The following is a 14,804-nucleotide window of genomic DNA, read 5'->3' on the forward strand; positions in this document are numbered from 1 at the left end:
ATTTATTTAAATGTATTCATTATCATGTTTCAATGCTTTTGATTAAGTATTCTCATTTCTTTCTGAAAACCATACTGTAACTGTAGGTATCAAGATTATTGGCACCACAAAGAAAATATGGTTGTCTCTGCTAGGAGGCTTGGTTGAAGGTGAATTTTCCAACAGCACAATGACCCCAAACATTAATCCATGTAGAAATGGTTAAGTGAAAATAGCTTCCAGTCCATAAGCACAAAGATATCACTGACCTTGAAAATCCTGCATGGATTAATTGTTATAAATCCCTCCAAATATGTTCTCTGACCTTATCACAAATTTTTGAAAAAGACGCAGGGTGGTTGCACAATTTATTAAACCAGGGCTGCCAATAATTGTGAAACCTGTTTTATGGGGAAATAAGTGTATTATCTGAAATTTCACTGAATTATCTGATTTCACTGAATTATTAATAAGTTGGGGGGGAAATAAATAATGTCAGTATTAGTAGTTTACAGTACAGTACTGTGCAAAAGTGTTAGGCATCTGTATAACATTCTGTACAGATAAGATTCTTTCAAAAAAATTTCAATGAAAGGCCCTAGATTAACATACTACACATGTTACATTACATTTTAGTAATTTGGCAGAATCAAATCAATATTTTTTGTGACCACCCTTGCCATTAAAACTGCATCACTTCTCTGAGATAGCCAACGCTGTCCTGCAGTTCTACAAGACAATCAGCAGGGAGGTTGTACCTAGCATGTTGGAGAACTTGCCACAGTTCTTCTGCTGACTTTGGTTGGCTGCTTGCTTCTGATTTCAGACAGCCGTGATCAAGTTTTTATGTAAAAAGTAGTCAATTGCTTCCAGTAATATGTTACTTTTTTAAATTAAATACAAAAATGTCTCTGTAAAATTAAATATTTTGTAAAATGAATATTTGGAAATCTCAAATGTGTTCTTTTATACTAACACACACACACACACACACACACACACACACACACAAACATACATAAATAATAAAGTCTAGGGTGCCTAAGACTTCTGCACAGTACTGTATTTTTGAGCATATTTATCAAGGGTGCCAATAATAAATCACAATGTCATCATATCATCACACTCAGGGACCGCATTATTAGGTATTTATTAGATTTATTAATTATTCTGCTGCTGTAGCCTGTAGCCCGTCCACTTAGAGTTTTGACGCATTATGTGTTCAGAGATGCTCTTCTGCATACCACTGTTGTAATGCATGCTTATTTGTGTTAGTCACCTTTCAGCTTCAACCAGTCTGACCCTTCTTGTCTGACCTCTCTCATTAACAATGCATTTCTGCCTCCAGAACTACTGCTCACTGAATGTTTTTTGTTATTCGCACCATTATCTGCTGAGTCTAGAGACTGTTGTGTGTGAAAATCCAGAGAGATCAGTACTTTCTGAGATACTCAAGCCACCCTGTCTGGCACCAACAATCATTCCACAGTCAAAGTCACTTAGATCACATTTCTTCTCCATTCTGACATTTGCTCTGGAAAACAGCTGAACCTCTTGACCACGTCTGCTTGCTAAGCATTTAGTATGAGTCATGTAGCCAGTATAATTGAATGAATAATTGCAATGAACCAATATCACCAAAAGTTTGTAAACACCACTAAAATATTTCAGAATTAATTTATCAAGTCGCTGTTATAGTCATGAATTGGGATCATTATATGATCTGCATTTCTTTGTGCGCGCACACATTGGAAGGCGGGAATAACAGTGGTCGAGTTGATTCAATTGAGGACTGAGGAGGGGCCAGGTCGTATTGGAGGAATATCACTGGCGCAGGAGGTTGGATGAGAGTTGCTGGAAGAAGGATTTTGTTAACTGCGCTAAATACATTTTAATTTTAGAGGGAACTCTGTCGGAAAAGTTGACCTTGTTTCTTCGTAGACGGCAACTGGTAAGTTGTTAATGATTCTTGCCCACTAGCAGTTCATTTTATGAGCAACAAGAAACAAGACCTAACGTTAGCTGTGTAGCTCTCCGGCTAACGGATTTGCAACTGTTCAACGGTGGAGGTCAAGCTTGCCTTCCACTAGCTAGCTAGCAGGCACAACTCATTAGCTATTGGTGGTTTGCGCAATATGGAATTTATCGTAAAATGTGGGTAGCTGTCTACCTGTCTAATAATATTTTGAATTAAACTTAGTTTTTTTAACTGTTATATTGAGTTGGCTATGCCTAGACTGTAGCAAAACCATTATGGCAATGGGGAATTGTATATTTGAGAAGCGATGGTTGCCTAACGTTTTTCTGGCTAGCTGGCTAGTTTCATGTGATTTCACGCGTTAACGTACCTATTTGAGTAGATTGATATAACGTTAGCTAAGTTAACGCTTTTCTGAGGGCGATTTGCAATAATATTACTAATGAGCTAGCGGGCTAATGTTCCTAATGACACCTGCCTGACAAGATAAGCTGCGTCTTTATTCTTTTATGAAAATAATAACTAGCAAACGTTACACTTTCTGTGCTGAGAGATGGATGACTTCTATCATATTAATATCTGTCGCTTGCTGGTTTGCTTGCTGGAGCTGGAAATAAAGCTAAAATTATAACATTCCTATATTCAAACAGTAACTATTGCTAGCCATCTTATAGTAGGACAGATTAAGAACAAGATTGCCAAGCCATTCGCTTAATATAAGTTCGATATTAAATTACAGCTCATCTGGTTTACTGATAGTTTTGGTTGTGTTTTCTACTTTATATGCAACTGCGCTAGCAAGTCAGGCATCCAGCTAGCTAGCCCAAGCCATTGAATACGCTTGTTGGGTGTATCTGCGGAGGCGCACGGACACCATGCAGTGCAGTAACCATGCATTAACCCTTCAGTTTGGCTCAACGCTACTCTGTAACATGGGAGTACTTGCGTTGTTTTTTTAAACTAGCTAGTCTAATGTGAGGTCAAATTAAACGCAATAATCTATTAGCAGTGAGTAAAAAAAGTCTTCAAGTCGAGTGTGGACAGTTGCATATCAAAATCTGATGTTATGTTAACTATGACGCTGAAGTGACCACTCACTTGGCTTTTTGTTGGCTAACGTTAACACCGCGAACACATGATTCTAAACCGTAAGTTACGCTCCAGCTCAGATATACTTTTTGTAAACCTTTTTGCAACCTTTATGTTGCAGGAGAATGTTACATTTGTTTATGCACAGTTAAGTTAGCACCATGGTTTCAGACGCCTCACCACTATACAGCGCGACTAGATTAGATGTGCAGTCGAAGAATATTGTGTCACGCATGTTACGCCTTCTCTTGCTGCCTCGCTCACATATACCTCTGGTGATGTACAGTGCTGGCAGGCAACTGCATTTCACGTATAACCACTTCATTATAGTGGCTTTTGAAACGCATAGTAGCTAATAACGGGCTTTTACTTATTTTTGATGTACGGTTTAAGATTCAACGGTTATGGCTATCGACTGTTTCTTGGTCGACATTACACATGTAATTGTATAATTATGTTGTCTTAATAAAAATCCTTAAAACGATTAAATGGGTGTTTTAATGAGTTAATTGTCGTTTAAATGTATTAATCATTCATTTGATAAAGAAATGAATGTGTTTGTGCAAGGTTCCTTGTCCATGAAATTCTTTGCGAACAGGTGCTAGGCAACAGATGGACAATAATTATTTAAACTCCCCAGGTCATGCAACAGTACATTTCATGTATCCGTCCTAATCCGTGTGATGCGTCAGCCTTTCCGTTTTTGTAGTCTTGTGTGTCAGCTTGCATGTGTGTCGGCTGTTCTGGTTTTGGGAAACAAAGCCTGTTATTGTAAATTAATTGCCACCGGTGATTTTGTTTTGGAGGGCTGACCGATTGTAACAGTCAATATCGCTGTTGTTTTGTTGCCAATCCATTAATGACCCGGTCCAGGGATGTAGGGACACAAGCCTGTATGCAGGGTGAGAGGCTTTTGCATTTATTGCAAAACGAGATTGTAGATTGTAGTTTAAAGTGGGATAGTTTGACAGCTTTGTTACAGAATGCATATGCATGTGTCAGATTAACTTGTGTGTGTAACAGGACAGGCAGTGCTGGGCAAAATACTATAGTAACAAAGTACATTTTAATACAGATGTACCCCATGTGTATTAAAATAAATGTTAATTACTGATTCCAAAAATGTATCAAAATAAAATGATGGATATAAAATCAGATTTTATACTTTTAAAATGCAATAAAACATTGAAAAGAGACTGCACGCTTTACATGCGGGGTAACTTTTTTTTCTGGATGAATGCCAATTGGTTTACTGTCAAAGTACTTGTCCTCGATGGTAAAATGGAAGGGGCTAACAGTTCTGCAGTGCATCACAAACTCCCCTCATGTCATGGCAATTTCTAGAAAACCCAGACAGGCATTAGTCTACAAGCACATACATTTAAAGTATAATGAAATGAGGAGGAGGAGGATCAGTAATATTGATCAGGGCCGAGTTTCCCTTTGCTGCACTCGACAGTCTTTCGGGAAATCGGGCTGTGATTGTCAATGTGTGCTGCTGGTTAGCACATAATTAGCTAGAAAGGGAGGGATTTCTCTTGGGTGGGCATGTAGCCTCATCAAAGATTAACCAACAAGACGCCGGCCTGTAGCGTAGTGGTTAAGGTACATGACTGGGACACACAAGGTCGGCGTAGCCACAATGGGATCCGCACAGCTTTTGGGCCCTTGAGCAAGGCCCTTAACCCTGCATTGCTCAACGGGAGGATTGTCTCCTGCGTAGTCAACTGTACGTCGCTCTGGATAAGAGCGTCTGCCAAATGTCATTAACGTAATGTATAGACAAACATGTGTCTTTGGTTTGGCTTTATTACTTGCTATAATAGTAATAAACTTAAAGGCTTTTCTTCAGTTGGGACATTTGTAGACTAATTTTACTTGCAGGTATTGCCACAGAATTTGAACTTTCTGGAGGTAGGGTAGCTATCTGTCCTGGATAGTAGGGCCATTTATGAATTGAAAGCTTTTAAATGACCATAGCAAGATAAGTTTGTATTGATTAAAGGGAATGGAGTGGGCAAAAAGGAAAAGGTTTTGAAATGTTCAATCTAACCAGCACCACTAAAATGAACAAGATGTATACTTATGATATGCACTAGTGAAGTGCTGTTTCACAGTGATGCTCCCAGTATGTCGAGAAATGTAGTGCCTGTCAGCTAGTAATGTACTTTAATAAGTACATTTTCAGTTCCCCTATTCTTATCATATTTTGCAGCTTAATTGAACATTTCTTACAGGACCATAGCCCAATTTCAGAATGAGGGGTGCTGTGCATGAGTCCACACCAGTGCTTTGGGGAGCATAGCGCCCCCTCAAGGCAGGTGAAGGGAAACATTGTGTCTGATCAGTGTCCTCCTCCGTCCTTGCGCAGGAATCCGGCAATGGCGCAGAGAGGGCAGGAGGACCCGGAACGGTACCTGTTTGTGGACCGGGCGGTGGTGTACAACCCGGCCACGCAGGCCGACTGGACGGCCAAGAAGCTGGTGTGGATCCCGTCGGAGCGGCACGGCTTCGAGGCGGCCAGCATCCGCGAGGAGCGTGGGGACGAGGTGCTGGTGGAGCTGGCCGAGAACGGCAAGAAGGCCACGGTCAACAAGGACGACATCCAGAAGATGAACCCGCCCAAGTTCAGCAAGGTGGAGGACATGGCCGAGCTCACCTGCCTGAACGAGGCGTCCGTGCTGCACAACCTGAAGGACCGGTACTACTCCGGACTTATCTATGTGAGTACCCCAAAACGCCCTTATCCCTGCACCCCGAAAAGCCCTTATACCTGCACCCCGAAAAGCCCTTATCTCTGTACCCTGAAAAGCCCTTATCCCTGCACCCCGAAAAGCCCTTATACCTGCACCCCGAAAAGCCCTTATCCCTGTACCCTGAAAAGCCCTTATCCCTGCACCCCGAAAAGCCCTTATCCTTGCACCCTGAAAAGCTCTTATCCCTGTACCCTGAAAAGCCCTTATCCCTGCACCCTAAAAAGCCCTTATCCCTTCCCCCCCGAAAAGCCCTTATCCCGGCACCCTGAAAAGCCCTTATCCCTGCACCCTGAAGAGCCCTTATCCCTGCCCCCCAAAAAGCCATTATCCCTGCACCCTGAAAAGCCATTATCCCTGCACCCTGAAAAGCCCTTATCCCTGCACCCTGAAGAGCCATTATCCCTGCACCCTGAAGAGCCCTTATCCCTGCCCCCCAAAAAGCCATTATCCCTGCACCCTGAAAAGCCCTTATCCCTGCACCCTGAAAAGCCCTTATCCCTGCACCCTGAAAAGCCCTTATCCCTGCACCCTGAAAAGCCCTTATCCCTGCACCCTGAAGAGCCCTTATCCCTGCACCCCACCCCTACATCGGCCTCATCTACGTGAGTGCTCACCAAAACACCCCATCCATTTGTAAGTACCCTGGATGCATTTATCGATACCCATTCCATTGCCCTTCTGCTATCCCAACCTTATTTATACAAGTACCCCAAAAAACCACCCAACCCCTATTCCTCGCACCCCAGCTAGTACTCTGGAATGTGTGAGTACCTCAAAAAATTAATCTCATGAGAGACCGGGCTCCTGCAGGGACCGGATCTCTGCCAGCTGTTCGGCCCCTGGGTCTTGTGTGCGCAGCGCACTGACCCTGCAGGGAAAGCTAATGTTTTTCAGCCCGTCAGGACCGTCCGGCGGGGCTCGCCCAGTTAAACACACACCCCGCCGCTGCTCTTCCTGAGCTTCCTAACCCCTCTTTCATGTGGCCTGTCTGGAAGTCTGAGGCTTGTCTGGGAACACTGTGGGATTCATCTGCGAAAAGGGAAAGGCTTAAAATGTCTTGCAAGAACTGCTTTCTAACTGGGAAATGGCATGGAAGTGATGTGAATACAGTTTATTCACATCACAGTTTATTATACAGTTTAGAGAACACGGGGAATTAGAAAGGGGAACTTTGCTGTCCTGGCCTTAGAGAGCCATGTGGCGTGAATAGAGGGGTGTGTGTTCTCATGCCTTTTTGCACTTCCTCACGTTAATTACCCACATTTTAATGAGGGGGAAATGTTGGTGGCCTTGTTTTTTCGCTACAGCGTGCCCACTGCGGGGCTTGTGATGTGAGAACTGTTGCTTTCATCTCGCCGGGGCCATCACGTCAAGATGAATAAAGGGGCCAGGAGAAGTAATGAAAGACCCCCCCCTCCCCTCCCGGCTGTTTAACATTTCCCTCATTCTCTGGAGGGCTTGCTTAGTCCAGATGAGCGCTGGATCGCCTGCGGCCACACTGGCTCCCTTCAGACGCGGCGATCGTGCCCTCTGAGCGATCCACGGTAGAACAGCAGTCAACCACACCCTCCCCCCTTCTCTCTGTTAAACTTTACCCTTTGTCCTGGGTATACCAGTAGGTATATCTTTAGATTTCTGGGCTGTAGTGAACACCCTCCAGTTTGACGTTAATTCGGTTCAGATGGTTTTGCTGAACAGACTCCAAGGAGTCGGCTTGACTGTGATAACTTGGTAAGTGCAGTGCAGTGCAGTGTGGTCTTTGTGAATCACCAAGGACATGATCAGTCTGAAGCAAGCTTTTGGCATTTCACTCTGTTTCCATATGATTATGACTGTAAAGTCGCAGAGGACGGGTCTGTGTTTCATCGGCGAACACGTGAACGTGCGTCCCACGAACGTCAGGAGATGGGTCAGCTTGATTCTCCGTCTCCCGCTGCCTCAGCGCCGGTCCCCTGGGGGTTTGGGACCTGTTTTTTTTGGTGCCGTCCCAGATCGTGAAGGCGGGCTGGGTGATCTTGACCCAGTTTGTGACATGCATTCAAGAATAGAATGTGGGTCGGCGGTCACCTGAGACGGTGGCGGGAGGAGGCTGCGGCCGGAGCAGAGCGGCGCTATTTCTGCAGCGAGCCCCAACGCCGCCCGGAGCCCCAACGCTCCCAACACAGCCTGGAGCCCCAACACTCCCCAATACAGCCCGGAGCCCCAACGCTCCCCAACACAGCCTGGAGCCCCACCACTCCCAACGCCGCCCGGAGCCCCAGCACAGCCTGGAGCCCCAACGCTCTCAATGCTGTCTGGATCTCCAATGCTCCCCAACACAGCCTGGAGCCCCAACGCTCCCCAACACAGCCTAGACCCCCAACGCTCCCCAACACAGCCTGGAGCCCCAACGCTCCCCAACACAGCCTGGAGCCCCAACGCTCCCCAACACAGCCTGGAGCCCCAACGCTCCCCAACACAGCCTGGAGCCCCAACGCTCCCCAATACAGCCTGGAGCCCCAACGCTCCCCAACACAGCCTGGAGCCCCAACACTCCCCAACACAGCCTGGAGCCCCAACACTCCCCAACACAGCCTGGAGCCCCAACGCTCCCCAACACAGCCTGGAGCCCCAATGCTCCCACCGCCACCCGGAGCCCCACTGCTGTTCCCTGCCCTATGAAGGCCCTTTGCCCTGGCATGCCTGTGACGCATTAAAAAAAACAACCACTTAACAGAAAAAGCTGGTATGATACAGCAAAATCAATGTCGTGGCACTGTATCGTGGCTGAGTGTTTCATTAAAAATGAGGTGTGTGGGTGCTGAGTCATGGTCATGACTGCGCCCCTGTCCTGCGTGGGGCTCTTTGTCTCTGCTGATAAGCCGCAGTGCAGCTGGCTGGATGTCTGGCATATTTCAGAGCTCCTTGTTTCAGACCGTTCCTCAGATTAAGAAATGGCTCAATGCCAGTTTCCCCCTGTCCCCCAACCTCCTCATTTCTGCTTCCTCCAGCACACTCATCATCTGGTTATTTCGCCCTGTTCTCTCTCCACCCCTGCCACCACCTGTTCTCTCCCTCCCACTCCATTCACTTTGACGTGAGTTATGTACTGGCATGAAACGACACAAAATCGGTACACACATTCTGAGCTTAACAATCAATGAGGAGGAAATGCGGAACAAGAAGTTAGGTCGCTTAATTGGCTTGGTCTCCCTTTCTCTTCTCTCACTTTCTCTCTTTCTCTCCATCATTCTGTCTGCTTTACACTTCAGTAGGATATCTTTACAGTGCAGAGGGGAATTCTCAGGTAATGACAGGCACAGGAACGTGTTTATTGACTTGGTGTCTCGTATGTCACACGTGCCAAATGTCTCTATACCAAAGATATGACCACATTTCTCTGCTGTTCAGACGAGCTTTCATAATCTTGGACTTCATTCAATCCGAATCTGCTTCGTATTTCTGGAAAACAAGTTGTTGAGAAGCAGAATATAAACCCCCAGGAACCCTGGTCTAGTTTAAGAGACTGTTGCAGGGCCTTCTAGCTCGCAGGCTAAACAACATGTGGGCTCTTATTCTTAGAAAGGATCTTCAGAGCTCCTGGATCAAGGCTGAAGCAGTTCCTGCGTGGTGATCGGTTCCCAGCTGTTCCCTATGCGTTTCACACACACTGCACCACCCTGTTTGGGGTCAGCCTGCGGTTTCCCACACGCTCAGCGTTACCATGGCACTGCGCTGGCCCCGGCCCCGGCTCCGGCTTTTCAGACGCTGGAACGGCAGCGCGTGATGGAGTGGGCCTGTGATTACCGCTGAGGAGGCCCTGTCTTTGGGTCTGAGGGCTGTGCACTTTCGCCGATGGGGCACTCTGCTCATCAGCTAAGACCGTTTCGGCAATGTTGGGTACAATGACTGGAAGGCCGCTGGTCTTTTCTTTTTCGTTTCTTGGACAGGGGATGACGGAGAGATATGTTCCCTTTTGTAAAAATTCTGAGAAGAGGTTTTTCTCCGGCTCAGCGACCCACCCAAGGGCGAAGCTACCCAACCCCATAAAACTGAAATTTCTCTCCACTGTGGCCCATGTGACCGTAATGAGACCGGAAAACTTCAGCCCTCTCTCTTCCTGCTGTGGACCACAGCTTGGCTGGAGATGGGGGGAAGCAGGTCATGTGGGTGGGCCGTGACGTTCTGGTGAAGTCTACCGGTCCTGGCTGTGGGCCTGCTGGGATGGGAGGGAGAGGAGCAGACCGGTCACCCCATACGTATCTGGCAGTTGCCTGATTGGCCATAGCGGTCATGAACTTGCAACTGATCACCCCGCGTCCTGGCAGACGTAGCAAACTGGGTCTCAGAAAAGCAGGTTTTGGTCTCGAGGGGGGGGGGGGGGTTTAAATGATGGCTAAAACATTTTAAGAGCCTCTTTTCATAAACACGGGCCTCAGGGCCCTGTGGCAGTAATTATGGCGGCGGGGGAGAGCTCTGTTTACATGCATTGTGGCGGTACGGTGTCCCCAGAGTGTAGCTCACAGTAGCTGGTGCAATTTATGACCTTGGCAGGCTTGTGGTAGCTTTTTTTCGTGTAAGCCCCCTCTTCCTCGGCCCCGGATTGTGTGGAGCACATCTGGATCTGCTCCCCAGCGCCGCCGAACGCTGTCCCAGCGGGGCCTCGCTACAACAGACCTCCTGTCTCAGCCTCGGGAGCAGAGTCTGCCCCGTCTGGCTCCCCGCCAGGGCACCGCGCATTCCTGCTACTCAGGTCTGCAGCCCCCCCTCCCACGGGTCCTGTTCCAGGCCTGGATCTCTGCCCCCCCCCCCCCCCCCCCCCTCAGTAGCGGTAGGAGCCTTTGTTTGCCGCGGGGGTTGTGTTTTCGGCAGGGAGGTGTTTTTGCACCTTGTGTTCCAGAAGGATGAGCACGTACAGTGCTGTAGGAGCCGCTCCAGACCGGTGTGTGGCCTGAACAGGGAGGCTCCGGCACCAGAGTGGCCCCGTCCTCCTGCTGCTAATTATTTGGCCTTTATCGATGCTGATTTTTTGAATTTCACAGTGAAAAAAGGATTCGGTTCAAATAAACCCACTCCAGCCGTGCGACTTAAGGGGTTAAACGGGAGTCCTTAGTCTTTGTATTAGAATGGCTTTGTCATTATTACTGCAAATGTTAGGCCTATTTCTTGTATATGTCACTGTGTGAACATCGTTGAAGCAGTTGCGCTAGCAGGCGTAATGTGTCCGATCTCTTGCAATGGGAACTACAGTATGAACGTTCCATTAAAACAGCCTGTGGCGAAAAAAAAGGTCACTGTTGAAAAATAAAATGAAAGATTTATCCTGGAAATTTGTATTGTGATTATAATCCGATTTTCCCGTTTTTTCAAGGCTGTTGTTTCTTATCCGATTTTCACCCGTTTTTTTTAAATGGAAGATAAAACCCTAAAAACCCATTTTGGGGATTTGAAGCAAGGAACGCCGTGGAGAAAGCCTGACACTTGTATCCCGGGTTAGGGTAATCAGTGTAATCAGTGTCCTCCCCTGCATGATTGTACTCTCTTTTAAAGCGTGATCAGGAAGGTAAATCATCCTGTCTGAACATGGTAATATTTCATCCTGTGATGAGTAATTACTTTGAATAGCTGACTTGAATTACTTGCTTGAATTAGGCTGAGGGCAGATGCTTGATAATTCACATATAATCAATTTTAATTTCTTCATCATTAGTATTCATGATGCAGAGCCTAAGAACCCTGCGGGAAATGGTATCATTTATGGATGTTAATAATCTTTCAGCCTGAGTGATTGCAGGTTTATGGTGAGTCATGGGTCGTGTGAATGGATGATGTTTGTTCTTTGTTTCAGGAGGATTCCAGATGTTGAATCTTTGATCTTGGGAGCTATTGACCTAATGAGTATCAGTTTAATAGGACATCTCAGTTCATAGGAACCATTTGTCTATTAGGTGGCACATTCTCTGTATCAAGGCGTGCCTTTAACCTCTTTTTTTTGCCAAGAAAAAAAAAACATCAGATTTGAGAATTCTTTGTTTTGGAATTTGATAATTGAAGGATTATTTATGAGCTCATGGCCAATCAAACTAGATCTGCCCACGTCTTACCACACCACAGCTTTACATAAGCCTGAAAAGGTGCGTCTGCCAGGTTCTGCTCTGCGACTTCCTGTTTTATCAGCTGCACTTTCATGCTCACTGGATAAAAAAAAAAAGATTAAAAAAAGAAAAAGGTTTTTGCACCATTCTTTGCAAACTCTAGAAACTAGTGTGCGTGAAAATCCCCGGAGATCAGCAGTTTCTGAGATACTCAAACCACCCTGTCTACTACCAACGATCATGCCATGGTCAAAGTCACTTAGATCAAAATTTTTTCCCCCATTTTGGTGGTTGATATGAACATTAACTGAAGCTCCTGACTCGCATCTACATGATTGTATGCATTCCACTGCTGACTGGCTGATTAGATAGTCACATTAATAAGTTGGTGTAAAAATGTTCGTAATAAAATGCTCGCTCAGTGTATAGTGCAGCACCACTAAGGCACTGAATGCAAGTTGACCATACAGCATTACAGGTAACCTCAATGAAAAGCCATAATAAAGTGAAGTAATTGATTTGGCTGGGAGTGGTAGTAGGCCAGAATGGGAGATGCAGGCTGAAGAGGTGGGTCTTCAGTCTCTGATTCTGCCTTTCTGACCACCGTGGAAGTGGCTAGTAAATGGTAATGGTAAATGGTTGGCATTTATATAGCGCCTTTATCCAAAGTGCTGTACAATTGATGCTTCTCATTCACCCATTCATACACACACTCACACACCGACGGCGATTGGCTGCCATGCAAGGCGCCGACCAGCTCGTCAGGAGCATTTGGGGGTTAGGTGTCCTGCTCAGGGACACTTCAGGGACTGCCAGATGACTGCTCTTACTGCCTGAGCCATGTCGCCCCCATGTACAGACTAATACAGACAATACAGTACCTGTGTTCAGAGCTGTGTTCGATTTGGGTCCCGTTTCTGTAGGGTTTGTCTTGTTTTTATCCCTAACGTGTGCCCTGCTGTCTCCCTTCCTCCAGACGTACTCAGGACTCTTCTGCGTGGTCATCAACCCCTACAAGAACCTGCCCATTTACTCTGAGAACATCATCGAGATGTACCGCGGCAAGAAGAGGCACGAAATGCCCCCCCACATCTACGCCATCTCCGAGTCCGCCTACAGGTGCATGCTGCAAGGTAAGGCCCGGACCCAACCGCCGTGACGCGGCGGTTCAAAAGGCTTTCAGTCAAGACTTGTGTCTCTAGAGTGAGCCGAGTGCAGAGACTTCAGCTTGTAGCCCCAAGTTATGGTTCTGTTCTTTTTTTTTCCTTTACTTTACAACCAAACTGCAGCAAACTGTTGTAGAAACATTGAGCGCCAATTTAATTGCGAGTGAATGTTAAGGGTGAACGTTGATTTTAAAAATCTGATTTAGTTTCATTGCTATTATACTGTAGAGATTACTTACACGGCCTTATTGCTTCCAGCCTGGATGAATTTATGGTGGATTAAGTGTGAGCGAGAGCAGGGAGGTAGCTTAATGCTTATTTTGTTGCCAGAGGAAACTTTTCCCAAAACTCCTGTCGGTTGTTGGTGGACTCCAGCGCAGTTTTGAGCGATTTCCCGTTCGTAACTCCGTATTAAATCCTTCAACCCCCGACTCCCATGCATTCTTCCTCTGGAAATGTGGCCAGTTCAGCTTTTTCATATCACTCTCTAAATGTGGGAAGAAAATACCCGAACCCAGGCAACCCAACGCCGAGCGCAAGCCTCCCTCACGAGCGGAGCTGAAGTACAGCTGGCACAGATACCGAGAGAAATGAGCAACAGGGTGATTCAGCTCATTGTTTCACCCAGGACAGGGAAGTTTGAGAATTAATAACATTTCTTTTTACAAGTGTTTATAATATGATTAAAAAGTCAGGGATTATTTATGAACTCTTGGCATGTCCAAAGGTTTCCCTAGGATTTATTTACTCGGTAGTATGCACCGCATTCTCACAGAATACCATGAGGTTCGTGTACCCTGTCCTGATGTATGTGCTAAAAATGTCTTTATACACTGTGAGGGTGCAGTGTGAGAAGAATTTCTTAACTCTTTCTAGGTGCCATTTTAGAACATAATTGGCACGTTAAAAAAAAAAAAAAAAAAGAGTGTAAGATTTTTTAAATGGACAACATATGAGTTGTGGCTCCAGAAGCATTTGACTGGAGGATTCGTGAGTGAGTTTGGAGATGAACTCACTTCCCTGAGTTACAGTCCTGGTGAAGGTCTGCTGGCGGAGGTCAGGGCTCGCGGTCTTGGTTCAGGGTCCTGGGTCGTGTAGTGTGGAAAGCTTAGCAGGTGGTCTCCCCCTGAGGATTGTTGTAGATTGTATCTGCATAATCCAGGAGATTACGCTGCGTGTGAGGGGTGAGCTGGAGGTTAGGTCAGGGTCAGCCTCTCCGCGTAATCATCAGTCACGGACCACCGCCCTTTCTGCCCGCAGTCCTTCAAACGGCTCATTCCAGGTGTTTCCTGCAAGATGCCCGTGCAGTACTGCAGGTGAATTTTCTCTTGGAAGTTCCTGTTTTAATTTCAAACGCATAATTGGTATTCACGCATTTGGCGACGATTATGCAGGTTCTCCAGAATACACCTCAGCCGTGTTGTGAAATGACATGTGCCCTAAAGGTTAAATCTTTCCAGCCATGCCACAGTGGCTGGGTAGTGAATGCATCTCTGTGCCGCCCCCCCCCCCCCCCCCCCCCCCCCAAGGAGGATGAACGCATAGCATGGATCAGGTCACAGCCATCAGGCAGTTTTGATGGAAGAGGTGTGCAGCAGGGTATGAATTCGTATCCCTGGCGTTTTGCTGTCCTGCCCTTGAGCCAGAGAGCTGGACCCATTTCACCGCAGTTAAGGCCCCGCTGTCACAGTGGATAACCTGTATAAATAAATAACGCACTAAGCCGTGCGAGTTGCCTGGAGTTGACTAAACAAATGACAAC

At 46.4% G+C, this 14,804-nt stretch overlaps 1 protein-coding gene across 2 annotated transcripts in view; it reads left to right on the top strand.

Annotated features, from left to right (window-relative positions):
* The first annotated feature begins 1,800 nt into the window (after positions 1–1,800).
* The window catches only part of LOC133115226 (myosin-10-like), a 72,341-nt gene continuing 59,337 nt past the window's right edge, over positions 1,801–14,804 (top strand). For both annotated transcript variants that reach the window (XM_061225027.1, XM_061225028.1), the window contains exons 1-3: positions 1,801–1,930; positions 5,418–5,769; positions 12,853–13,009. In XM_061225027.1, the coding sequence (XP_061081011.1) occupies positions 5,428–5,769; positions 12,853–13,009 (499 nt within the window). In that variant the 5' untranslated portion in view covers positions 1,801–1,930; positions 5,418–5,427. The remainder of the gene's footprint in view (positions 1,931–5,417; positions 5,770–12,852; positions 13,010–14,804) is intronic.

Source organism: Conger conger, chromosome 16 (genome assembly GCF_963514075.1).
Source record: "Conger conger chromosome 16, fConCon1.1, whole genome shotgun sequence".
NCBI classification, from domain to species: Eukaryota; Metazoa; Chordata; class Actinopteri; order Anguilliformes; family Congridae; genus Conger; species Conger conger.